General features: G+C 51.5%; 3 protein-coding genes across 4 annotated transcripts; 2 read left to right on the top strand and 1 right to left on the bottom strand.

Annotated features, from left to right (window-relative positions):
* Window positions 1-1,162: 1,162 nt before the first annotated feature.
* On the top strand, window positions 1,163-4,767 carry TMPRSS5 (transmembrane serine protease 5). The gene is made up of 9 exons (XM_076358346.1): window positions 1,163-1,219; window positions 1,554-1,667; window positions 1,871-1,914; window positions 2,066-2,228; window positions 2,340-2,518; window positions 2,897-2,995; window positions 3,303-3,445; window positions 3,841-3,993; window positions 4,660-4,767. Exons 2-9 carry the CDS (start codon window positions 1,555-1,557, stop codon window positions 4,765-4,767), a joined length of 1,002 nt encoding a protein of 333 aa, XP_076214461.1. The 5' UTR covers window positions 1,163-1,219; window position 1,554.
* ZW10 (zw10 kinetochore protein) lies at window positions 4,344-18,895 on the bottom strand. The gene is made up of 16 exons (XM_076358415.1): window positions 18,774-18,895; window positions 17,888-18,022; window positions 16,925-17,026; window positions 16,655-16,732; window positions 16,373-16,532; window positions 15,402-15,551; window positions 14,496-14,687; window positions 13,656-13,819; window positions 12,683-12,865; window positions 11,962-12,200; window positions 10,880-10,951; window positions 9,977-10,146; window positions 9,207-9,337; window positions 8,574-8,705; window positions 7,306-7,508; window positions 4,344-6,285 (listed from the first exon to the last, which is right to left on the bottom strand). Exons 1-16 carry the CDS (start codon window positions 18,888-18,890, stop codon window positions 6,165-6,167), a joined length of 2,349 nt encoding a protein of 782 aa, XP_076214530.1. The 5' UTR covers window positions 18,891-18,895; the 3' UTR covers window positions 4,344-6,164.
* Window positions 18,896-19,998: 1,103 nt separating this feature from the next.
* CD3D (CD3 delta subunit of T-cell receptor complex) lies at window positions 19,999-23,340 on the top strand. Of its 2 annotated transcripts, XM_076358402.1 has the most exons (5): window positions 19,999-20,135; window positions 21,326-21,538; window positions 22,043-22,174; window positions 22,605-22,648; window positions 23,038-23,340. In XM_076358402.1, the coding sequence occupies exons 1-5, from the start codon at window positions 20,063-20,065 to the stop codon at window positions 23,098-23,100; spliced, it is 525 nt and encodes a 174-aa protein (XP_076214517.1). In that variant the 5' UTR covers window positions 19,999-20,062; the 3' UTR covers window positions 23,101-23,340. The 2 variants fall into 2 exon arrangements, with proteins under 2 accessions (XP_076214517.1, XP_076214516.1); XM_076358401.1 differs by lacking the exon at window positions 19,999-20,135 and having other exon boundaries at window positions 21,220-21,538.
* Window positions 23,341-26,046: the final 2,706 nt, after the last annotated feature.

The following is a 26,046-nucleotide window of genomic DNA, read 5'->3' as shown; positions in this document are numbered from 1 at the left end:
GGGGGTTGATAGTGCTGTGAGAGACAGACAAGACCGTGTTAATCCTCTCTCCCTCTCTGTTTCTTAAAGATTCTGCTAATGCTTCCCTCAAAACTCTCTGCACCGTCAGGAGGCTGTTCCTGCTGCTCGGGGTCACGGGGCTGCTGGCGGGGGCAGCAGCTGGGGCATGGCTCCTAGGTCAGTGTCTGCTCCGGGATGACCCTGCCGCTGCGGGCAGAGCCCAGCCGCCAAACTGGCGAGCGAGTTCGGGGCGCCGGCAGCAGAGGTGGTGGTGATGGGAGCTCCTTGGTCAGTGAGCTGCGGCTTGGGACGGGGGGACGTGGCTGGGGTGGGCTCTGCTGCTGGCTGCTGTGGTCCCAGCAGCAAGCTGCAGCTGTGCCCGTTGAGAGGCTCATCACCTCTTCCAGTGGGCAGTGCAGGATCGTTCCCAATATTGTGCATCCTCGGATGCTGCTGAGGCTGTGTGAATCCACCTCCACCCCCTTCTCTGTTTCCTGAAGTGAAACACCTGAAGAAGCCTCAGCCAGACCAGGGCTTCACCCTGCTGCAGGAGCCAGATGAGATCCCAGCGTGCAGTGACGGTGAAGAGGAAGACCCCGTGGTCCGTGGGGCTCCCAATAGAGGTTTACATCTTCGCTTGCTGCCACAGAGGATGGGGAGAGGGGAGCAGTGTGCGGGACAGTGCCTGCCAAGCCCAGCAAGAACAGAAAAGATGCTCTTTAATAACAAATATCTCCTGCTGATCCACTAGCTTCTTTCTGCTGCAGTTTGCTATTGTTTTGCTTCGCTTTTAAGTCCTGCTGCATTCCCCAGCATTACGGCTTCATTGCACGGAGTGAGCCTGCAGCAAAGGCAACTCTTGCAGGACTCCTTTGCATGTAACCGCTCAGCAGAGCTGCCGGGCAGGCACTGAGAATATGCAAATAGGCTCATGTATAGTTTCTAGTTGCTTCGAATGGCTTTTCCTGGGGTTTTGGGGCTTTTTTTTGCTTTAGATGTGCATGACCATCCACTGTGCTGGCCCTGCACAAAACACTGTAAGGAAGGGAACTTGCAGGTTGTCTTTAAATGGAATGGCTTTAGTGTCTTTCAGAATAAACGTGGCAAACTCCTTGCTGGAAGCGCAGGTGGAAGGCCATCCTGGCTGGCTCCTGGCATGCCACGAGCACTGGAGTCTCTCCCTGGGCACCCTGCTCTGCCGGCAGCTCGGGTATCTCAGGTGGGCACAGCAGAGGCAGCCGCTTAGACCCCTACTCGCCCTTTTCCGAGGGGAATGATCTTGGCTAAAGCAGGTGCTTGAAGGCTGGGAGATTTGTCAGGGCAGCAGTGCCCAGATCGCACAGCTCCCTGCTGAATGCAGGGCAGAAAGCGGGGCTCGGGCTGGCATGGAGACCTGCGAGAAGAGCTGCAGAAGATCCTTCCTGCCAAGGAGGTTCATTCCTGGCTGCCAGAGCGGCAGGACTGTGGACCGTTGTTCCCATGGCAGGGTTACATTCCTGATCCCCTAGCAGGTCCCCAACCCCTTCCTGGGACACTTACTGTTGCTTCTGCAGAATGACCCATCAGAAAGGAGTGAACTTGACGGACGTCAAGGTGAATGACAGACAGGAGTTCGTTCAGGTGAGACCCCACCAGGAAGGCAGCCTGGAAGACATGTGGCAGGTCAGGTAAGGGCAGCTCTGGGGGAAGCAGAGTTTGCTGGTGGGGCTGAAACAGTGGCCTTTTTTTCAGGCTTAAGAACGTAGAAAACCGTCCTGGTTTTGTGCAGTAGGCACCCCCTTTGGGGACTGCTGCAGCTGCCCTGGAGCTCCCTAGTGCCCCAGGGATTTTGGTTCATGTGCATTCTGACCAGAGGCTTATTCCCACGCAGGAGCAGCTGTGAATCAGGTCAAATTGTGGCTCTGAAATGCTCAGGTGAGTGCCTCTCTCCTCTCCTATGTCCCCAAGATCTCCCCCTGGATCTAGCAGTTTCTTCGCTCCCACTCCACCCGCTTCCCTCACCCGCCAGGGTCGGGGTCTGGCACCTGGAGCTTCGCCTAACACGTGCTCCCCGGCTGTCTTGCAGAGTGCGGGCTGCACCCCGGTGCTGCGCGGGTGGTCGGGGGGGCAGACGTGCCCCCAGGACGCTGGCCCTGGCAGGTCAGCGTGTACCATGGCTCCCAGCACCACTGCGGAGGCTCTGTGCTGGCACGCGAATGGATCGTCACGGCAGCTCACTGCGTGCACAGGTACCTCTGGGCTCTCCCGTGCCCAGCCTCAGAGGCGCTGTCTATCTGCTCTTATCCCAGGCCTTGGCGCTTGTTGCCCTGCAGTAAGAGGCACGCTGTATTTCTGCTCAGTTACAGGCGGCTTCAAGCCTCCGCCTGGCTGGTTTTCGCAGGCATTATCACCCATGGCTCGATCAAGCAGGAGGCTGGGGTATCAGTAAAGAAAATAATTTACCACCCGCTTTATAATGACAATAGCCTCGACTATGACATTGCTCTGATGAAGCTCCAAGTCCCCCTGAATTTCTCAGGTAAGATGCTGTCGCGATGCTGTTGTGTTCTTCTCCCATCTGTGGAGTTGTCTGTCTTATCCCAGAATTAAGAGATGGCCAAAAACCAGCCTCTTCTGAACCTGCCATTTCAGAGCAGCTCTTTAAGGATATCCAGCCTGGTACCCGGGAGGCAGCACGCACAGCAGCGTGGTGCTTTGAACTATGCCAGAGCTGTGAATTACTGGGAAGGTGGCTGTGAGAGCTGAAGTCTCCAGAGCGCCTGGCCCGAGAATCTTTCACTTCAACGTGGCAGGCTGAGTGGCTCTGCAGGCTGATAGCTCCGCAGCCCTTCCCTGGCTGCTCGTGCTCAGCACAGCACGAAGCTGTCCCGGCACTTTCCTGTCTCCTTCTTAGCAGATGCCATCCGTGCTGTGTGTCTGCCACCCTCCCACCAGGACCTCTTCCAGGGCACGCAGTGTTGGGTCTCCGGTTGGGGCTATACCAGACCAGACCAAGGTAAGCTCCCATCTTGTCCCTGCTGCTCAGCCCTGACCGGAGGCTTTCCCCTTGCTCCCCGCTGGCCCTGTCCAGTCCCTTCCATGCCTCGTGTGATCTTGCAAATGCCCCCTCCTGCCTTCATCCCACCGCTGCTCCAGCAGCTCTGCAAACCGCATCCACAGCCCCTCTGGGCCTGGCCATATTTAATGCCGTAAGGTGATTCCATCTTTCCCATCCTCTGACTTCCCCAGCTACTGCCCTGCTCTTCCCCTCTTGCTCCCTGCAGATCTTGTTTTCCTCTTGGCTTCTCTTTCTCCCTCTCCAGCGCAGGTTATCGAGACACTGAAGGAAGCGCTCGTTCCCTTAATCGGTACCAAGAGGTGCAATAGTTCGTGCATGTACGCAGGCGAGCTCACTGCCAGGATGCTGTGTGCCGGCTACCCGCATGGGAAAATAGATGCATGCCAGGTAACAGGAGGGAGCGAGTGGTGCATGCTGGGTGTGCATAGCAGGTGTGGAAAGGACCGATACGTTGTATGTCCCTGTTATGCTCCAGCAAATGCTGGGGTTTGGGGCAACAGCTTGCGGTAAACAGGCTGTGTAGGGTAGTGTTGGGCCCACTGCATCTTGCACTGCAGCGTGGAGCCCGCGGTGCCCTGGTGCATCGATGTCGGGCTGACATTTAGCTATCTTTATAGAAGGAATACGGCAACCTTGCAGGAAGGCGCACGCTACTCTTGTACCGGCGTTACAGCTTCTTGTATGGCTGATGGAACAAAGCCACGTGGGAGGAGGCAGCCTGATCTGCATCCCAGCTGCGAGCGGGGCAGAGCTGCTTCATGAGTCCCTGCCCTTTCTTGCAGGGTGACAGCGGGGGCCCCCTGGTTTGCCAGGATGAATTCGCGTGGCGCTTAGTGGGCATCGTGAGCTGGGGCCAAGGCTGTGCTGAACCCAACCACCCTGGGGTTTATACCAATGTGGCTCAGCTTCTGCCATGGATTTATCACATCACCGAGGTAAGCTGGAGCAAGCAAAGGCGTATGCATGTTCAGCCTGACCTACAGCCGTGCGTGTCGCGTACGCAAATCCCAATGCTAGCATCCTGTTTTAACTCTTTCCTTTGCTACCCTACGCTCACCCTTGACGCACAAACCTCTGGGACAACCTCTTTCGTGGTACTGATTCGGTTTTCTGTTTTCCTTTTTTTTTTTCTTTTGGACTAGATCTACTAGAAATAAGGCAAGGAGAGACTTCACAGAGCAACGCTTTGCCCTTTCCACATAGTAAGTGGAGAACGGTCCAGGACTAATTCATACTGTGTTACTATAACCCTAACAGAATCCCCAGACAACAGTAGAAAACATGCTCAGTATAAATAGTTTATTAAAGAAAATAGCAAATTACATTTCTGTGAACAATCCACATGGGAGCGGTGGTGTTTTCCGAAATACGCGCTTTTTTGGATTGCTATGTGTAAAGGGGCAGGGGATCCCATGAGATGTAAGTGTTACGGGAACGCTCTCGGCCTTCCGATAAATCACTTGGAGGGGAAGAAAAGAAAAAGCTAGAGTTTCAAGTGGCGGTCAGCTTTTGCTTCGGTATCTCCCTTCCTTGCTGCATTCCCATGTGCTGGACTCAGTCTAACTGCCGATTTGGCTGCATTTGCCCCCTCCTTATGCCAGTTAAAGCCCGAAACGGAAGGGTCTCCTCACCACCTGCCATGGCTGTGCTCGGCTGAGCCAGCAGGCAGAATGGCCATTCAGTTCTGCAATGGCTTAGGTGCAACGTGAAAGCCAGCTGTGATTCGGGCCCTGCACAAATGCTTGGAAATGTGAAGAGAAGTCAGACTAAAGTGCAAATGAAAAGGATACAACAGTAGATGATAACAGATGGAAACATTAAGCTCTGTGATGGAAACTTCTTTAAGCAGGTTGTAAGCACTACATGGTAGGAAATACTTTGTTCCATGTGTGCAGCGACTGGCACATCTTGGCCTCTGGGCTATGTTTTAATGAATGCTCTTGGCGAGGTTTTCAATTAAAAGAAATGTATGTTTCTCAGAGTCTCAAAGATAGCCTTTCGTAACTTAAAAGATAATGCTATGAGTGCACGCTTCATTCCCTTTTTATATTCATTCATATTTCTCTCGTAATTCTTAAAGGACAGAAAATTTACCACCAGAAACACAACAGATGCCAGACCTACCTAGTTCACACACAACAAAAGGGTAAAGGAAGGAGCTGAACTGGCTTCTACAGTTGGTAAAGTGAGATTGAAAAATTCTAAGTTAGTTTTAAGATACTTTCCATGAGAAATAAAGCCATGAGGAATTTTGCCACTTGTGCAAAACCCTGTGCCCTGATAAACAATTCACTCAGAACAGGATCTCCTCTCCCCCCCACTAAACTTTCACTCTCTTGAGGTCTGCTCTTCAGGGAAACCTGAGGTGGGAAAGAACAAAGTTTGGCACTGCAGCATTCTTCAAGGCTATCAAAGTCTGTGGGTTTCATATGTAATTTGCAGGGACAGAAGAGGTAAGACACAAAGGGGCTACGTGCCCCCTGATGTAAAACTGCATAGATAAGGTTCGCTATTGAGAAAGAAAAATCCCTCTACAAGACCCTTAAGCGAGCAAGCTTGAGCTGACATTATACAGCGCCTTGCATGAGAGGCCCACCTGAGAGCAGTGCCTGTTCTCACAAAGAGATGTTGGATACAAGATTTGCTTTACTTCCCTACGCTGGGCTTAACAGGAAGATGAAATCCTAGAGAATGGAAATTAGCAAACATCACAAAAAGCATCTCTTCTTCACCAGGACTGTACACCCACCAGCTCACGAAGGAAAACTTGGATCTGGGCAGAACACCTCTGGGGAGCACGGCAGGAGATTGAATTGTCAAGCCCAAACTCCGTCTGCCTGGCAGATGGAGCATAAGCAGTTAGTGTCCATGCGTTACCCGCCTTTGATTTTCTGGTCCCAGACTCGCAGCGCCATCCTCTTTGCCCTGCAAACATTGAGCTAGGAAGTGTTTCTTCTCCCTCAGTCAAGCCTCCAGGAAGCACTTACCTAATGCTAAGCTGTTTTATACCAGTACAAGTAAGAAGGGTCAAATCCAAAAAATATTTGAAAGACTCAGTTTGCACTTGCTTTATCAGAAGATGCAACATGTAGGAGTAAACACAGAGCTACTTAATTTTGGCCAGTGCTGCTGCTCTCCTTTCTGTGTTCTGGAACAAGGCTCGGATGAGACTCTTCACTTCAGCTGCGGAGAATTCAGCTGCGAGAGGCCCCTTCCCATCCGCCCACCTACGTGGGAGAGAAAGATCTTTGGTTAACCAAACTGCACAGAAATGTCATGTTAAAACAAGCCTCCCGAGCGCTCGTTACAGTAGTAAGTCTGAAGGCAAAACAAGTCCAGTTAGCAGCCTGTTAGCCGTATGGAACTTGAGTCCAGAATTGTTTAGCTAGGTATATAAAGCAACAGGTTATGAGGTGATTTTTGCACTCATTACAAGCTCTACCTTTTCCTTCTCCGAAATAAGCCTAAAGCCTGTCTGCAAAATTCCCATTCACCTCCCAAACAAAAGGAAAAAAAAAGTGCTTTACGCCCAGCTGGAAGTAAGAGTTGGGAACCTTGGGGTCTAACACGGTTCCAACAGCAGCAATGAGCAGGGCACAGAAAAGGAACTGCCTTCCCTGCGTGCCTTCTCCACGGCTGGTACCTTCTCAGTTCAGCCTGCTGAGGACAGCGTGTTTTCCTGCCATTCAGACGTATGTGAGAGGCAGCTGTGAAAAGGGAACGTCTAGCTTCTGACAACTCATGCCGACTAAAGTAATAGAAGTAATTATGCAAATCCTCATGTATAATTCAGATGAATCCCCCTTGCAAGTTAAAAGAAGCAAGAAACAGCATCTAAAAAGCAGAGGCCGATCACGTGGAACGACTGCAGCAGCAAGGCACAGCTAACATCAAAAGCAGTAGGCAAAATGCCAGGCTGCTTAACGTGAAATACTTCTGAACTTAGCGAAGCCAAGGGGGACGCACAATCGCTCTGCGGTTGGCTCTCCCGTGGCGCTTGGGTTTTTTTTACCATTGCCTTTTCCTTTGCGGGAGGCAGCTGAATATACGAGCGAGCTTGAAATGGACTAGAAACACACAGCCAAGAAACAGCCCCAGGAGCAGTTATCTGATCCTTACTAACGGTGAACGCCTTTCATCTGAAGAGAGTCCCCTGAGTGCAGTGCCCTGCTGATGTCAGACCTCTTCCCAGCTCCCTGTTATTGGGGTGAAGAACTAACTGAAAAGGAAGAAAGGAAGACACCTACTGATCTACTATTTCTTGGAGGTTGGCTTGCAAGATGATCATCAGCTCTTTGAACGTCATCCATTTCTGCACGTAGACTGGAACCTCCTCTTGGTATTTCTTATTTTTGTCGTCTTCAGGTAGTGGGGTGAAAACTTGGGGTCCTTCCTCCACCATGGTCCTACAGAGGGAGTACAACCTATCTGCGTCTTCTGCAGAGATATCCTAGAATTGACCAAATGTTAACAGGGGAGCAGTTAGATGTATTTTTGGAGTGCCAAGCAGTAAGTGAAATGAAAAAAAGGTGGCTCTGTGTGTGAAGATGAAAGCAGAGGTTCAGATCTCATTTAACATTCTCAAGCTAATATAACTTATTTGATGAATAGCTATTTCAGCAAGTTCTCAGCAATTGCCTCAGAACAACAGTTGCGCTTCTACACAGCGTATCTTAGTGCAACAGCAAGCATTTCGCTGTGAAGCAGAGGTGTTGCGATGAAGGTCTGAAGGGTTTACAAAGAAATTGCTCGGGCATTGGCAGCCCTATGATGAAAGCCAAGCTTTTTGGCAGGCACAGCCTGAGGATGCGTCCTGTAAACTAGCTGTTACGGGAAAAGAGGACTTACTGGCCTAATGCACAGTGGGAAGGCTCTTTGGATGTAGACTACAACTAGAACAGATGCACTAACGTATTTCTATCGTTTGCTGTGAAAACGTATTTTAATTAAGAAATGTAATAGGATAGTTGTACTTGACCCAAGGTAACCTGACAATCCCTTAAACACAGTACTGGGAGTCAAATGGAGACTACACAGATAAGAATTTCAGGTTGAAATGCCACAGGGATTTCGGCATCTGGTGCCTACAGAGGATGGAGAGGTTCATTAGAGATGCACAGACCGAAAATGTATCAAAATAGATGGAGTCTGAGACAACGGCTAACTCCCGTGCCCTGCACAAATAAAAAGAGATCGATTCATAGAATATGACTCTATATATATGCTTATATAGTAGGAGTGACACGCCTAAATCCAAATTAAGATGAAACGACGGCCACTCCCCTGACTCTCCCCTTGACTGGAGAGTCATGGAACTGCTGTAAGAGTATATATGGTCTCAACTGGATGTGAGTTAGTGGTATCTTGACCGCTCCTCATAGACAGGACCACAATTACAATTTCTGTGGAAGGTAACTGTTCCCCTGAAACCCGATCTTGGAAAGAACTCCTAGAGGTGACAAATGCTAGCTGTTCGCACCACCCCATGCCCGGCATCTCCATCTCGTGCAGTTACCTCTAGGGCAGCAATCCTCGTGACAACCTCTGTGAGAGCTGTGTTCAGTAAAGTCCCCATAGCCTTGCAGTATATGTTCACTGGAAGGACATCTTGCCAGACTTTTCCCAGTCTTTTCAGCTGATGCAATACCTGGAAGGTAACAGCTGTGTGTTATCTACATGTTATCAAAAAGAACATTGAGAGAGGCGCCGAATGATAAGGTGACTACATATGGTCAGAAACCAGTTTGAAAGAAGCAAAAGGCAATGAAGTATCCTGCTATCGCATAGAGCAGACGTTCCTGGGAAGAAATGCAGCGTTTTCAGTTTGCGTTAAGGCTCATCAGAAGTGTGGCAGATCTTTTCCTTGAAAAATGAAAACCATTATAAATGTACTATAAACAAAAGTTCAAGATTAAGAAGCTTTTCATTTCAACTTGGACCAAGAGGAACTGAACTCAGCATGCTTCAATTTTGCAAAAAGACGCAGCCCAGGGAAAAAAAAAAAAAACCACACCAGAAAATTGTTGTTTTGAAAAGTTCCACTCCGCTGAAACGCCGCGCAGTTCTCAGGACTGAGATCACATACTGTACCTTCCCAAGGACAACACCTCCAGACAATGGGAGACTTGGCTTTGATTGCCTTGCTTACCTGCCTTATTGCTTTGTTTGCCGCACAGTAATTTTCCTCATCATCCATATTGGAAAAATTCCTGGCACTTGACAGCCTTTCCAGGATTTCTCCTTTCTGCACTCGCATCTGGGCCAGAAAACACTCCATCCCTTTAGGAGCAAAAACAAGCAGAGACAAGCAATTAAGCAATTACTAAAGGTGCTCTGCCAATTTAGAGACTCTAAGTGCTGAATAATGAACTTGCTATAACATTTTATTTTTAAAGGAATTTCCAGTCACTAAACGGTCTCGTAGAGCAAATTCAACCAGGCCCAGTCACATATTCGGTAAGCTCTTGCGCAGCTTGCATTGCTGCAACGCTTTGAAAAAGAGCTGAGTAGCAGCATTAACTATGGATGACGGGCTCCTGTTAGGCTCATACAAACTTCTCAGAATTTGTTTCCGTAGAGTAAGCTAAAGAAAGTATGAAAGGACTGAGCAGCCGATCCCAGAATATCTGAGTGCCACAAGATCTCACTGGATAATGAACTGTTCTTGGAACGAAGTGCTGGACACGAAGAGTTGGGTTTCAGAGAGTCGAGCCCTGAACAGCCATCTTGCTTAGAGTCGTAACGCTCTGTCAGACTTCCCAATCTAGAAAATGTCCTCGCTACTTGTCCAAAACTCTTAAATAACAATCCGCTGCTCGAGTCAGGAGCCACGCTTCCATGAAATCATTCAGCAATAAATGCCAGGATTAATTACCATGTCATCCATCAATATATTTCAATACCGAAAGGTAAAATTACCGAGTCTCCTAAAACCAGGTACCAGATCTACAAAAGTAGCCGCTCCGTCGCACAGGATGTTAGTCAGGCGGTATCGGAACTGGTGTCCCAGGGTGAGCAAGTGGTGAGCAATATACATGCAGTTGTTGTGGTGAATGGCTGCCAGCTGGGGCAATTTCTGAAGGTTCTCCCTGTCCCAGGAAGGAGGAAGAGAAAAGGAAGAAATGTATTTATTTAGACCTGGCTCTGCTAAAAGAATCGTCACGCCTACCCTAGAGAAACTCACGGTCTGTCTCAGACAGATGTTGCAAGTAAGTAGCTGTGGGCAATGCCTGATAACGCCATCAGTCAGAATAAAAGCATTTAAGCTCCTGTCACATCCACACAAGAACTTACAGGAAAGGAGTTTCATGGCTAGTGAAATGGCACTTCGGCGTTCAAACCATGTGATATATCCACATTGTCTCTAGCGAAGGACTTTCAAGATACTTTGTTATAGCAAAGTTACGGTGAGGAAAAGAGAGAGAAGTCCTTTTCAGTCATACCCCAGTGTTCTCTGACAGAATTGTATACTTTCAAGCTTCACTGCTGCTCTTTTTTACAGGAGAAACATCATGAAAAATCTCTGCATCAGACCTGGGGTCAAAGTTACATGGCTGGATTCAAACACAACTGTTGTAAGAACTGCAACTATCTCCAGGTCACCAGACTGCCAACTCAGAAACTCTCAAGCACCTATTCTGTAGCAGGTATGATTTAGTAATAGATGAAGAGCGCTAGCTTTTTGCCGCTGGAGGAAGCCCTTAGTAATCTCTGGCTGCGGCGGATAAACTGGGGACAAGTGGGGCTGTTGCAATAGCACTGGTCTCTCTCCAAAACAGGCCCTAGGTAATACACACCCCCCACCCACCCACACACACTTACTTGTGGTATGTTGGCACTACATCATAGAACAGCTGGAATATATTCCGTACAGAGTAGAAGAGCTGTATACAGCTACAAGGAAAATAAGGTTTCTGTTAGTTTGTCAGTGGAATTAACGTCTTGTTCACAAGTCACCCGCAACTTTCTCCAAAACAAGGTTTTATTAGTAGCGAAGCACTGACAGTGAAGTACTGGCACAAAGAGTAGATTGTCAGGATCAATTACAGCGATGTCAACAAAGGCAACGTTCTGGAAAATTCACAAAGGCTGTGCTGACCTTGTAAGTTCAGTGTGGAAAAGACAAGCCTCAGACCACATTTCAGAAGGGAGATACATGAAGCCCCAGGAACAAAGGGGACAGTGTCCCTTCTCCACCAGGTGTGCATAACTAGTCAGCCCTCTCTCTGCCACGGTACGCTGAAGGACATTCAGTACCTAGGCAACTCTCCTTCTTCAGGGTTGTGGTCTCCAGTTTTTAAAGCAGACTGCATGTGGTTCCTCAGAACGTTTAATTCTTTTCTCTGAAGAGCCCTGCCAGATGCAGAGCTGGAGTTCTTTGCTTTCACCCAGCACAAAAAAAGCAAGAACTCGTCTCGGAGCGGGTGCCATCACTTATCATTTGGTTTGAAAAAAAGAATGGTTTTGATTTTTCTAAACAACTGACAGCTAACGTACGATAAAACATTGAAGTGAACACTGCAGTAGCGTTTCTCCCAACTAAAAGACTGAAGCCATGAACTATGTTGTGCACATGAGGGAGTTTACCATGTTGTCACTGCTTTAATAGCTAAAATGCAATAAAGAGTACCTGAATGTTCCCTGAAAACTAAGTCCGAAAGGCTGCTTAACCCTGAGTATTGCAGGGAACATAGTCCACAGCTGTTCCTGCTGTACCAGTCTACTGCACGAAGCCAGGGATGCATCCTCCAGCCAAAGCAGAGAGTGACTTTAATGACTGATTCTAATTTTTAAGTATCTTCTGTTCTTTTAAAGGTCTTTTAATCTATTAACAGATGCTTGGCGTTACCAAAGGCAATAAGTATCCGACACCCAAGAGTTACCCACTGATATATAATTCCTACCACTGATCCGTGCTGGCTGTAGCCTCCAACAGCGTCTGATACGCCAGCTCCATCAGTTTCTCCACTGATGAACTGATGCGGCACGTGGGCAGAGAAAACGTGTACTGGCTCAGTTTAGTCTCATTCTCCAAATTTACCATGTCGTTAGGCAGAAGTTTAGAAGTTTTTTGCATTTTTAAGTGATCTCCTGCCCCAGGATCAGGAAGCTTTGGTAGGGTTACACAGGAATCAGGCGTGATCTAAGGGAAAACAAGAGAGAGGCATAGTACCACTTAGAGCCTGCAGAAAGGAGACTGTGCAAGGCTACAAAACACTGGATGACAGAGATTTGAGACTGAAGATGAACACAAGGCTGCAGAAGTCCCCTAAGCCTGCTGGAAGTCTTCTGGCTTACGAACGAAAGCCCACGAAACAGCCTATATGGTGTTGCATGCCTAGAAGCAACTCTGGAAGTAATCCTCCAATTTTTCTTATGCTTAAGACGCTAGCCAGAAAAGCCTACGCAAGCAAACTTCGAGTATTTTAATAAACATCGTTAGCGAAATAACCCTCTTGAGCACTATTGAGAAAGGTTTTGAAACTGTTGTTTGCCAAGATCCCCAAATAATCAAGAGTATTCAGCGCTCCACAAAAAAAAGGACTCGACTGTTCTAGACAAGCCCTCTTCAACAGCTAAGCTGTTTTTCCACACAGAAGAACAGTGTCTTGCATCAACGGTCACCTTTACGGTATTGTGTATTTCTGATGTCATCAGGTTTCTGGCTGCCACAATCACATCCTGGCACTTCTTGTTAGCAAAGTGGGAATTGACGTTACGGGCGTATTTCAGTAAATCAGTCGTGTCTCCTTTCAAAAACTGCATGTTCTTCAAGGCTTTTTCAAATTCCTCGGTGGATTTAATCACCTGAGAAGAGCAGACACACATATTCGACATTAACATAGTTTCCTAAAATCAAAGAACAAAATTAAAGTTGGGTATAAACTCTTCCACTCAGCTGAAAGCAAAGGATGAAACTAGTTTTTTAGAGGGCACTAACCATCCAACAGCTTTTCAGCAATCTTTTGGAAGAAGCTGGCTCGGCTGGGGGCCACGATCGCACAAGAACACAGTGTTTGAACTGCAGGTTTGTCCCCCTGACTGTGCTGGCAACCTAATTCAAAAACCAGAAGAGCAAGATGATCAAATTTCATTACACTGGACTATCTGGGGCAAAGGGACCGGGAGGTTTACCCTATGACTGCTTCTGTGGGAAACAGCCCCCTCTCCAGGAAAAGGAGCTTTTGGCATTCTTCACTAGCAGCGAGTTCTGTTTCAGGTATGTAGTTTTAAAACAAATTATGTGGCCTATGCAAGAAACCCCTGTGATCATTAACAACGAATACGAAGACAAACAGAGCCATCAGTCCTCAGGAAGCCACCTGGGCAGGCAGCACTGCCACATCATCATCTTCAGCCTCTCGCAGAGGCTCAGCCAAGTGCCTTGCATCGCACAGCCTGAAAGTCTCCAGGTCTTAGCTAAATATGGCCCGAGTTCCACAGATCAGAGACCTTGCACGCTTTACGTGACAGGAAACACAAGCCACAGCTTAACCGAGAGAAATACACAATTCTAGATTAGCAAAACACAGCTTTTTGTTCAAGCTGGCCATCTGGTGTTTCCCCCACGTGGATCTGAAAGATTTTTAAGACCTACCTCTATATACTGCTCTAGTTTGCTGCTATTTGTTGGGATTGAATTCACCAGACAGTTCTGAATGAGGCAGTCCGATAACTCTTCCCATATCATATCACCCAGCAGTTCCGCGAGCGTAAGTCTGCACTCCTTTTTGTCTTCTGCAGGCTGCTCAAGAGGCACATCTGAATTCAAGAGAACAGAAATGGATTTTAATACACCTCCTTCTTGGACCAGACCCTTCACCAGTTCATTCAGTCCTTCCAGTCAGAACAGCATCTATCAACTGTTCCATAATCTTATAACGGAGGTATTCCTCTTATCCAGGCCACCTGCGGGGCCTGTGGAATTGCCCGACCGACCAAAAGACAACTGAATTGAATTTATGTGTAAACTGAGCCCGCTTCCCCAGCATGTTCATTTCATGGAACGCTAGCAAAGCCCAGGCCAGTTTCTAGCCAATGGAAGATCCTGCATGTGACCAGCCTGCCCAAGGGAACTCCCTGGATCGCATCGTGACTTCCACCTTTTAGACCTGTGGCATGCAAAGATCTTCAATGCAGTGACTGGTTCATAAGGAAAGAACATTTACCAAAAAATGAATTCCTTGATCCCTTTGAGCCGTACTACTTTCCTCCTTCATTTTCCCAGCTCTGTGAATGCTGGGTCACCGCTAAGTCCAATTTGACAAGGTGCCAAGCTGTCCCAGAGCACAGCATAGCAAGTTAATGTTAAAAGCTGCTTAGACCTTACACATAATTCAATATTGCTTAACAACCAGATATTCTAGAAGGCGTCCGCTCCAACTGTGTGAACGAGGTACTGATCTCAGTCTAATTCCAAAAGGGAGAAACTACCTACTCAGCAGGTATTTGTGGAGAACTTCAAAAATAAGCTTGATCTTGTCAAAAACCTCCATAGGCGAGAAATGATCCAAGTTAGGCTCCCCGGACTTAAAACGTAGGATGAACACATCTGACTGTTCCTCTGTGAACGGCTGAAGAGACGGGTATGAAATCAGCGGCTTGAGGACGTATTTCAGCAACAGCTGGCCTGAGAAACGAAAAAAAAAAAAGATGTTTTCTAACAGCAGGAGGCAGGCAGTTTGCTCCAGTGAGGCCCAACCGTTCACTATTTTGGATGCAGAGATTCTTCGCGTGAAGTGGAAGAAACGCTCTCTTGACTAGCCGTATCGGGGAACAGCTAATGAGGTAAAACGCTGGGTTTGGTTTCACTAAGGCCATTTTACTCATGTAAAACACACATGGAGGCCTAACAAAGAGCAGCATATTTAATGTAAAGTGAAAAACAACTTAAACAGCTGGAAGCACGAAGTCCTGTCCTAGTATCTGCCGTACTTCCTGACTTATTTTATCAACACCTGAGAACGCCGAAGCCCAGAGGCTGCCTGAAACCGGCAGTCTTGCTCTTGGTAGACGAGGAGGCTGTAACTGGAAAAACTCTTTAAACATCAGACCGTGAAACCATATCGCCACAGATCAAAACAGTACACTAGAGTAAATTGACAGGAAAGGAGAAATCATTCCAAAGAAATAATAGGATAAATAAAGGATAAATAATTTCCTCTTTATAAGAACCAGAGCATTCACCTCACGCTCAGTGGGAAACACAGGCCAAGAGAGAAAGAAGTCTTCCAGCGTACTGCTGAAGTGAACCGGATCTCGATATCCATCTTAAAACAAGTCTGAACTCATATCCACTCGGGCTGCTACAGCTATGGTTATCTGGATCCACGGTCTGTCTTACCAAAAATTTTAAGCTTGGTGTGCAGCTCTCCTAGGACAGCAAATGCCTGCAGCACAGAAGCAACAGGTGGGCCAGCAATCTCCTCCTCTTTCGATGGCACTGTGCGTAAGTGCAGTTCCGAATGCATCGCTGACTCCAGGCTGCTGCTTTCTACAGAAAAAGAACAACCATCTCTCTGTCAGAGTGCGGTCTGCGACACAGCAGATCTGAGAAGCTACTGCGTTCCTCAGGTGGCAGCTAAAGCACTGTTCTACCTCTCCCCATTTCCACAAAACACCGTTCCTGTAAAAGCATCAGAAGAGGGTACACTGCAGGACAATGGAATAGAATCAGTCTCTTGCAACGACCCAGAATTGTCATTTCAGTCGCCTTGCAATTGAATGACGCTTAGTGACAGTCGCTTTCCTTCCCCTCCTCTCCCCATTTCAAGTCAAATCCAAAGGAAGAGGGTTCTGTCTTTTCCAAAGGAAAAGTTTGTGTTTCAATGAAGACGGCAACGTACAGACTCTTGAGCAGTTCTTGCAATTAGCTGCCCGCAACAAAAGCGGCAACCTGAAAACCTACCACAGAAGGTAAAAGTATCCTTAAAACTAGCCTGGTGGGGACACGTGTTCAGGCTGAGCAAAAATTTCAGAAAACTCTTCCAGCTACTACGCTGAATCAGGTATTCAATAATAAGCAACCTGAAATTTTGGCCCAGCTGATTTCCTCAGGAGCAGAAGCTTTGCGAGAGAGCATCCCTCTTCTGGTATTTCACAAGGCTAAAAAAGTACTCAGAGGCTGGTAACTGTTTTGATCTCTGCTTCACCATGGTCTAAGAAATACTGCAGGTGAGGCAGATGAACCTTCAAAACTCTGTTTAAAATCTACTGACCACACCGGATTGCTTGCGGTAGCACCTCAATACTCCAGGAGTGGAGTGATAGCCAAAGGATGCTGCCACTCATCACTCCCATTCATTAGGCGAGTACCTTTTGACGGAGGAAGCTTCCATACAGCCAGTTTCTGCCATTCTTCTCCTAGATGATAGAGCATGTTCTGTGTCTGCACTGTGAGCTCTGTGCTTAGTGCTTTCAGGATCTTCAGCTCAAAGCCCTTGCGGGATTCCAGCATGTTCAGGCTGCTTCGTGCCTGGTGGTAAAGATCAAACACAAAACATGAGTAACTGTTGCCCCTGCTAATGAAAAGCATCTTGTGAAATTTACTGAGTATATATCAACAATATTGTCCTATGCTTAAGAAGTCATTGTCACCTTTTCCAGTTGTTGAGCTGCTGCCACGTACTTCTTCTCCAGCAATGCAGTATTGTACTCCTTAATAGCTGTATCAAACTGCAACGATCAGACAGATTCGTATGTCACCACCGTGTATCTGCTATTAGACTACAATTCTTTAAACAACACGGCTAGAGACAGGGGAGCCGTAGGCAGTTATTCGAAAGAGAAGCCCAGAGTAATGCTCTAGACTGAGCACCAGAGAGGATGACTACTGCTTAATGATTTTAAGCCGCTCCCTCTCCTCACCTCCTGTAGCTTTTTCAGAATGCTCAGAACCAGCGTGTCTCGCTCCAGCTGCTGCTTCAATTCAGTAAATTCAGCAACAGCGACATTTAGATCTCGCTGAACCTGAAAGAACAACCTTTTCAGTTCATTTACAGCACGCAACTGTTACCAGACACATTTCCTCTTAAAAGCGATAACGGTATGAGATTTAAAGTATTTCTGTTACTAGAATAATTTGTTGAGGAGGAAAAAGGCTCCAGCCATTTTACTCCTTGCTAGGAAGATCCTTATAAGCACTGGAGACGCTTCTAAACTGGTTTCTCTTGTAATACGTTGCAGGTTTTTTAAGGGTGCCGTAAGGAAATTTAGTCTCAAAAGGCAGTCAGAAAGACTTCAGTGTTCTTTAACACAGCCATTTAAAGTGCCACAAGGCTTGAACTAAGCCAAAAGCTAATTCTCAACTAATGCCGCTACAGAGCCCCGCATGTTGGAAAAAGCAATCAAAGCCGCAAAAACCAGAGAGCGGGTCTGCAATCCAGCCTGCGGGAGCTGTTCACGTTCTCCTTAAAGGCTTCAGTGAACGTGCACAGCTATGATTTAGGTTCCTGTTCTGCCAGAAATCGCTGTGGGACCAACGCTCAGCCAGTCCATGACTGTGTCGCGCCGTACCGCAGTACGCAAGGCTGATCCCTCTCTCCTATCTGAAGGAGAGACGTGTGACACACTTTTCCAGCTGTACAACGGAGAGGAAACCACGGCCCATCCCTTAATGACAGCTCTTTACTTGCACCCCCGACACAACGCACACCTCTGCAGCATGTGTCACCTGAAGGCATTTTTTAGGGGCGATATCATCCGGGGTTCTTAGTCAGGAGTCCTCCTCCCCCCGTCCCCTCGCAACACGCCAAGATGGGGGGGGGCCTACAGCTTTGGGATGAAACCGCACAGAATCTGCAACAGCTCCAAGGCGGAGCGCGCCGTCACCTCGTTTTCAATCCCGGCTTTCAGCAGGTCGATGTTGCTGGACAGCCCGTCCACTTGCGACACCAAGTCCTCGGCGCTCTGCATGCTGGGCAGGAACTCGTTATACTTCTTGTTAATCATGTTGCAGACTTCTCCCTGCAGAAGAGGGATCGTCGGGGTGCCGTCGCCACCAGGTGGACCTTCGCGAGCGCCCTCCCCCGTGCAGCGGCAAGAATCATAGAATCATTGAGGTTGGAAAAGACCTCTAAGATCATCGAGTCCAACCGTCGACCCAACACCACCATGTCCACTAAACCATGTCCCTAAGCGCCTCATCTACTCGTCTTTTAAATACCTCCAGGGATGGTGACTCCACCACTTCCCTGGGCAGCCTGGTCCAATGTTTCACCACTCTTTCAGTAAAGAAATTTTTCCTCACGTCCAATCTAAACCTCCCCTGGCGCAACCTGAGGCCGTTTCCTCTCGTCCTGTCACTAGTTACTTGGGAGAAGAGACCGACACCCACCTCACTACAACCTCCTTTCAGGGAGTTGTAGAGAGCGATGAGGTCTCCCCTCAGCCTCCTTTTCTCCAGGCTGAACAACCCCAGTTCCCTCAGCCCCTCCTCATAAGAGACCCCTTCGGGGCCCGGGGCCCCCTGGCCTGACCCAGCCGACGGGCGCGCTGCGCCAGGCGCTTCCCCCCGCGCGGTGCGGCAGGCACGGCTGCTGGAAGACCCCGGCGAAGCACTGCCAGAGATCGGCGCCCCGGCTTCGTCCGACCGGGGCGGAGGCAACCCGCAGCGGCGTCGGCCCCGCCACCGGCCGGGCGGCTCGGGGCCGCCGCCCCCGCCCGGCTCTCCCCAAAGCTCCACCCGTCCCCCCGCTGCCCCCGCTCCCGGCCCTGCCTTCAGCTCCTCCACGCGGCGGGAGAGCCGCCCGATGCGGGTGCCCAAGTCCTCCTTGTCGAGGCGGCCCGAGTGCGCCAGCACGGCCGCCACCAGCGAGCCCGCCGGCGCCGCCATGGCCCCGCTCCCGCTCCGGCAGCCGCCCGCCGCCGCGCAGCACCACGGGACGGCGCCGGCGCGGAGGCCGCTACGGCGGCCGGCGCGGGACAGACTTGCTCGGGGCGTCTCCCGCTCCTGCTGGGAGACCCGTGGATGCCGGGGGTCCGCGGCTGCGGGGGGACCGGTGGCTGCTGGGGGGCTCCGCGGCTGCGGGGGAGTTCCGTGGCTGCTGCGGGGTTCTGTGGCCGCGGGGAGACCCGTGACTGCGGGGGGACCCTTGGCTGCTGGGGGTCCACGGCTGCTGGGGGGTTCCATGGCTGCGGGGGGACACGGGGCTGCTGGGGGGCTCCCCGGCTGCTGGGGGGTTCCATGGCTGCGGGGGGACACGGGGCTGCTGGGGGGCTCCCCGGCTGCTGGGGCGTTCTATGGCTGCTGGGGGACACAGGGCTGCTGGGGGGCTCCCCGGCTGCTAGGGGACCTATGGCTGCTGGGGGACACATGGCTGCTGGGGGGCTCCCTGGCTGCTGGGGGGCTCCCCGGCTGCTGGGGCGTTCTATGGCTGCTGGGGGACACAGGGCTGCTGGGGGGCTCCCCGGCTGCTAGGGGACCTATGGCTGCTGGGGGACACATGGCTGCTGGGGGGCTCCCTGGCTGCTGGGGGACACATGGCTGCTGGGGGGCTCCCCGGCTGCTGGGGGGCTCCCTGGCTGCTGGGGGACACATGGCTGCTGGGGGGCTCCCTGGCTGCTAGGGGACCTATGGCTGCTGGGGGACACATGGCTGCTGGGGGGCTCCCCGGCTGCTGGGGGGCTCCCTGGCTGCTGGGGGACACATGGCTGCTGGGGGGCTCCCTGGCTGCTGGGGGACACATGGCTGCTGGGGGGCTCCCCGGCTGCTGGGGGGCTCCCTGGCTGCCGGGGGACACATGGCTGCTGGGGGTCCACAGCTGCTGGGGGACCTGCCGCCTCAGGCCCAGCTGTCCTCCCCTGCTTTTCCATGAGCATCATGGCTGGGGCAAGGAGGCAGGCCCCGGGCACCTCAGACATCCCCCAGCTGCTGGGGGAGGGAGGCTCCAGCCCCCGGCATCCGGTACCTGACAAAGATCTCGGGGCGGGTGGCGCATCGTGGCGAGGAGCTCTCTCCACGTCCTCTCCCCTGAGCGGAGGGAAGAGCCGCCACCGCTTCGTGCCATGTGGAGGGCAAGGGCCCTGGGCGCCTGGGTGCTCCTCGCCAGCCTGGCCGTGGCCAGCTGGGGTGTCCGAGGTAAGTCCCTGGGCGTCAGTCTCTGCCCGCAGGCTGCTGTGGTGCTGTGCCCCACGGCTGAAACAGGGGCGGTGCTGCGCAGACCGACGCGGTACGTGGAGACCCCTGGCGTGGTGCGCCCAAGGGACCCCGCAGAGATGGCGAGGCTGGGGCTCGTCCCGCACGCTGCGGCGGGTCAGCAGCGGTGCCCGTTGGGCACTCGCCATGGTCCCTGGAGACTGCCACCCATATTGCTTACGCCACGGGCCTCTCTGCGGTGGTGGGAGGGTGGCTGGGAAGCAGGCCCCCGCGGCTTGCTGGGGTTTTCCATCGCGGCACCTTGACGTGGGGTTCGTAAATGTCGATGCGGAAAAGGGAGAGAATCAGCGCGATGGTTCACGAGGACAGGATTGCTCTGACGACTCTGCCTGCCCTGGACCGTCGCTGTGACAGCCTGGAGCTGCATGCGTTACTCCGTGGCTCTGTGATGGCTCAAACCCGCCTTGCAGTGACAGAGCCTGTAAAGTTGGACTTGGCAGTACCGTGGCATTAGACCGAAGTAGCTGTGGGCTTTGTGCCCGGCACAAATATGCCAGCAGGAGAGACTGTATTCTGTACTCTGCTCCAGCGCTCAGCAAATAAGACGGGGAATTTACTCTCCATTTGCAGACTCTGAAGGTGATGCCTTTGGGCCAAGGAAGCAATTCTGTGTGGTTTTTTGCATGCTTTTCACTAAAACTGTTTTTTACTACTGGGTAAAAACCCAAAGGGGTTTTTGCGTCCCCATTTGGGCTCAGCTCCTGTCCCTGCTGGTGGAAGCATTTCACTTTCTGTTGAAATGTCTCTCACTGCAGTTATGCTTCAATACCAATGCAATCTGTGTGTGGGATGAGGGTCACGCACATACAGTCTGAATGGAGTCCAGGTAGATGCCCGATTCCAGTTAGTTTTCACTCTAAGGGAATTTGGATCTCTAAACTACCCAGAGCTGCATTAATGTAACCAGCGGTTGAAGACTGGACTACTTTTCTGCTGGGTAGTCTGCTTTTCCCAGAGTTTTTAGTTTGCGGTGTCCTTTCCGCTGCTCAGGAGACAGCCTAACATGATGCTCTCTACACTAGCCATCTCCATGAATGAGATCTCTGAGCTCTGTACCGCCGTGAAGGTTGAGAAGTCAGCTGTGGAGCTCTCTGCTTTCCTTTTTTTTACAGGACAGAAAGTAATCGTGAAAGAAGCCAGTGGGAAGGTGTTCCTGCAGTGCGAAACAGGCAGCCAAAGTGAAGTCATGTGGCTGAAAAGTGGGAGTAGCATAAAAAACGCAACACAGCTGGACTTGGGTGCAGTTTACGATGATCCCAGAGGCATCTATAGCTGTAAAACAGAAAGCGGAAAGGAAGGCCCCCGCCTCCAGGTGCACTATCGAAGTAAGTGTTGCAAACCTGGTTTCTAGAGCCAGAACTGCTTGGAGTTCTCACCCAAGTAAATTCTTGAGGGAACTACTGATTTCCCAGAGTTTGAGGGTGGTTCCACCAGTTTGTGGAAGTCCTGACAGCTCCTGTGCTAGGTTGCCCTTGGGAACAGCCAAGCTGCGTGTTCCCGTGCATGTGGTGTCCCCGTGAGAGCTCTACAGCCTCATTTAGTGCCATAACCTGGCACTCATACTGCCTCATTGGTAGCTGCTCGCTGGCCCTGCTGTGGCCTGCCCCGAGTGCTGGGGACACATGGCAGCTTGCGCCACTGCCTTGAGTCATGCAGCAAGCCAAACTTAATCCCTGGTCTCTCGCCCTGGGACTGGAGCCTACCTGGACTGGCAGAGCTGGCTGAGCGCTTTGGGCTCAGACTGAGCCTGGCGGCAGGGCAAAGGCAGCCAAGGGGCAGGGTCCTGGTCATACACCTGCTTTCAACGTTTGTGTCCTTTTGGCTTCCAGTGTGCCAGAACTGCATCGAAGTGGACGCTCCCACCATCTCGGGGATTGTGGTCGCAGATGTTGTCGCCACCATCTTCCTGGCGGTTGCTGTGTATTGCATCACTGGCCAGGACAAGGGACGCATGTCACGAGGTGAGGGGAGAGCCCCGCTGGCTGCCCACAGGTGGGGACGGGAAGTGCCTGGGCATCTTTAGGAGCTGCGTGGTACCTAGGGACTTTCCATCACTGCCCACAGAGCCCAGTCACTGCAAACTGCAGGCAGCAGCCAGCACACAGCGCGTCTAGGGTAGGGATCCATGTAAGCACGCCGTGTACCTTTCCTGCCCCTAGCTCAGCTTCCCAGGAGAAGCCATTGAATGCACAAGGTTCACCAAAACATCATCCAGGGACAGCAGCTGGTGACACAGGCACATCTGAGGCCTTGCAGGGGCTTCCCACCGAGCATCCCAGAGGAAGTAAAAGCACAGGGCTGAAAGCAGACGGCTGCTTGGGTTTGTTTGCAAATGTTCACCACACTGTCCATGACTCCCCTGATCCTTGACCACCTTCTTTCTTCATTTAGCTTCTGACAGGCAGAACCTGATTGCCAACGAGCAGCTCTACCAGGTGAGCATGGGCGCCCGTGTGTGTGTGTGTACGTATGTGCGTGCGCGGGCTTCAGCACCTCTGTGTGGCATGGGGCTGCGCGGTGGGACCGGCGTGGCCATGACAGCACAGCTGCTGGGGGATACTCGACGCCACGAGGCACTGAGCCGCATTGGAGATTGCTCTCTGCTGGGGCATTTGCAGCCGCCTCCTCCTGAGTGACCCAGAGGATGGGGCAAGCTCAGCTACCCCCTGCCTCTTACTCTCTGGGGTTGTTAAGCCCTGTGTGCCAGGAGGGAAAGCTTGCCAAAAGCTTGGCAAAGGGAGAGCTGGGCCAGCTTCCCCTGTACCCTCCCTCCCAGGGCTAGACAGAGACAGTTGTAGCTCATCTCGCCTTTTTTTTCTCCTAGCCCCTTGGCGAGCGGGACGATGGACAGTACAGCCGGCTGGCACCTGCCAAGGCCCGCAAGTGAAGTGGGAAGACACTGGGGCCTGTGACTCCTTCACACCGGGAGTGATATTACAGCAAAGCCACCGCCAGTGCCCAAGAGCACCGGTACCCTGCCCTGGCACTGCCTTCGTAAGCTCACTGCAGTGCGGGTTTTTGCCTAGAGAGCCCTCCGGCTCCTTGCCAGGATGGGCTGCTTGTAGCACTCTGCTCTTTCCGCGACCTCCGGCACTTCTGTGTTCTTCTCATTAAAGATGAGCCTATCCCATAGCGTCCCTGTTCCATTGGTTGTGTTGAGGCCTGGGGAGCCGTGCAGTCCGAGAAGGTGAGCGCTGGATGTGAGCTGCCTGGATCCCTGCAGAGCCATAAGGCTCCTGCCTGTCCCGGTAGGACGCTGCTCTGCCGGTGCAGGCAGATGCCTATGGCTGTGCCACCTCTCTGTGCCGGGATCTAAATGACGTCCGGGTGCATTGCTGAAGCTGAGGATGGGGGACCTTGTGAAGGGAGGAGATTGCCGTCCCTGAAAGTGGCAGAGGCTTTGTCTTATTTAACTCCCCTTCCAGAATAGGGAGCGGGGACACCAGGAACGCAGCGACACTCAGCAGGGTCTGAGTCACCCCTGCAAAGTGCCTGCATGCCTCAGTCCCCTGGGCAGAGCTGGGGGGCTGGCAGGAGGACGTTTCCTCTGTACATGCAGGGTTTGGCATCTAATCGCAATCTGCAAGCCGCAGGGGCTTGCCAGGTCCCTGGCACCCAGCCAGCCTGCAAGTTTTCTCGGTGCTTACGGGAGCGAAGCATGAGCAAACAAGCAAGCTGTGCTGGCTCCCCAAAAGAGCTGCCGGGGGCTGGGCCCGAAGAGGAAATGGAAACAGCAGAGGGGACGAAAACTGCAGCAGAGACTGTGCAAAACACGTGGCAGCAGAGCTGGCCCGGCAGCGAAGGCTAGAGGCAGTCCACACTCCCCGTACCTCGGATGTTCTTGGGAGGCTCTCCTACCCTCCTCTGCCTCTGCAGCCAACCGGAGAGTGACTCACCTTTGTGACCAGGCCAGGGAACTTTTGTGGGGCGTTCGGCAACCCCTCTTTCAGGCTCCCTAGCCATCCCAGAGTGCTGAGTACAGGATCCAGACGAGCAAACTTTCAGAGCCTTTCCCAGCTCAACCACCGTTGCAGACACTGAGCAGCACTGGGTCTCCCCGCACCAACCCAGCTCCTCCTGGCAAGGTCCCCGCTCCCCAGCTCTGAGCAGAAACAGCTAATGTGGTCGGACTATGGCCAGAATGGGAGGCAGATAACAGACAGGATCACCTAGCAGTTAGAAACCTCAGAAACCGGGTCACCCTCCATGTGCCAGTTGCACACACCTGTAGGTTGTGTTTTCCTGCTTTTCTAAGAATCTGGGTGACGGGCTTTAGAGAGCACCGGGCTGTGAATTGCCTTGTGACTCAGTGGTACAAAGTAAGCACCAAAAGAGTTAACACTCAATAAAAGCTGGGCACAAATCTGTGACACCTCTGACGCAGCGAACAACATGTAGGCTGCGCAAAGCTGTGGGTGCACCCCATGTGCCCTTACGGGAATCGGTGTGTGATCAGCCTTGCGGACAGCGAACAAGAAAAGGACCTATTTTCCTATGGTGCTGGCTCTTTACGCGACAACGTTTTGCTCTTCACGGGAGCAGAATAATGTCTTAGTGGTTTTTCTGCTCTAACCTGCTCCAGTGAAGGGTGAGCCTGATAGAGCCGTTGCAGGTAGAATATGCCAATACCCACCTTTGGTCTGCATAGCCATGTGGGTAGGACCTTACAAAAAAAGTGACCACCAGACTGCCTAGTTCATAGCGCTTTCATCACCATCAGATCTCGAAGCAATGAGCAAAGGTGGCTAACCACACCCAAAGAGCAGGAGAAGCCGGGAGCAGAGTGGGTGGCTATGCTCTGCACAAATCAAAGACACAGCAGGGGCGATATTTACAACTCATCTATTTCTGAGAGGCTTCTCAGCAGCTCACTCTTGGGAGGACAAAGAAATAATTCTATAGTGCAGCTAAGCACAGAGGCAGAGAGATGTTGTCACTGGATTGGCGCTGATCCCCCTGAGATAAGGAGAACGTGGGGTGGCACTGGTTGGGGCAAACACTAGGCAAACATGCAGCCCCATGAGTGGTGGCAGAAGCACTGGGGTGTAGCTCGAAGCAAAATTTAGACCTTGTACACCCAGAGCGGTCCGAGCTTCTCACATCCCATTCGTGGCAACGGGCTGTATGGCTGGGCTGAGCAAGCGTCCCTGGAGCACTGATGTTTTGCAGAAGCTGAGAACGTGGCCCAGAGTGGTTTTAGAGCTGCCGGGGGTTAGCGCTCTGTATCTTGCGATCTCCCTCCTAGATGTTTAGCGCCTTGTATGGTAAACCCAGCTGTGCTGCCTTTAAAACCACATCCTGCGGGGTAAGCACAGCAATCCGAAGCACGAAACTTGCTGGGCGTTCATCTCCCTGTGCTGAAACTCAAGGGTTAAACCACCCCCAGCCCCCATCACTGCTGCTGTTTCCTTTCTTTGGAGCTCTTGCTCTGCAGAGCAACAGAAATGTGGCTTGCTCAGCCACTGTTAGAGCAGAAACGTTCCCAGGCATCACAGCATCTCTTGGGCCCTTCTCCTTAAGTTACTACCTGCCCCATTGCTGCTGCTTTGGAAACCGCAGCTTTCAAAATCAGGCAGATTTAAAATCTGTATGTATAGTGAGTGCATGGGACCTCAGCTGTTTCACTTGCCCCCAGACAGCAGCCCCAGACTCGCTCCCCAGCTCCTGGTGACCCCTGCCCTGCTCTCAGGCCCCACTCTCCTAGGCACGGCAGGGCATTTTTGTACGTGTAGTTGTCCCCTCCCATCCTGGCACAGTCTGCTCCCAAACCCCTCGTAGGCTGCTGCAAGGTGAGGCAACACAGACCCGCAGAAGCTCTCACTGTCTCGGACTA

This window comes from Aptenodytes patagonicus, chromosome 23 (genome assembly GCF_965638725.1).
Source record: "Aptenodytes patagonicus chromosome 23, bAptPat1.pri.cur, whole genome shotgun sequence".
NCBI classification, from domain to species: domain Eukaryota; kingdom Metazoa; phylum Chordata; class Aves; order Sphenisciformes; family Spheniscidae; genus Aptenodytes; species Aptenodytes patagonicus.
The sequence above is the reverse complement of the archived record's forward strand: the minus strand, read 5'-3'. Positions and strand labels throughout refer to the sequence as shown.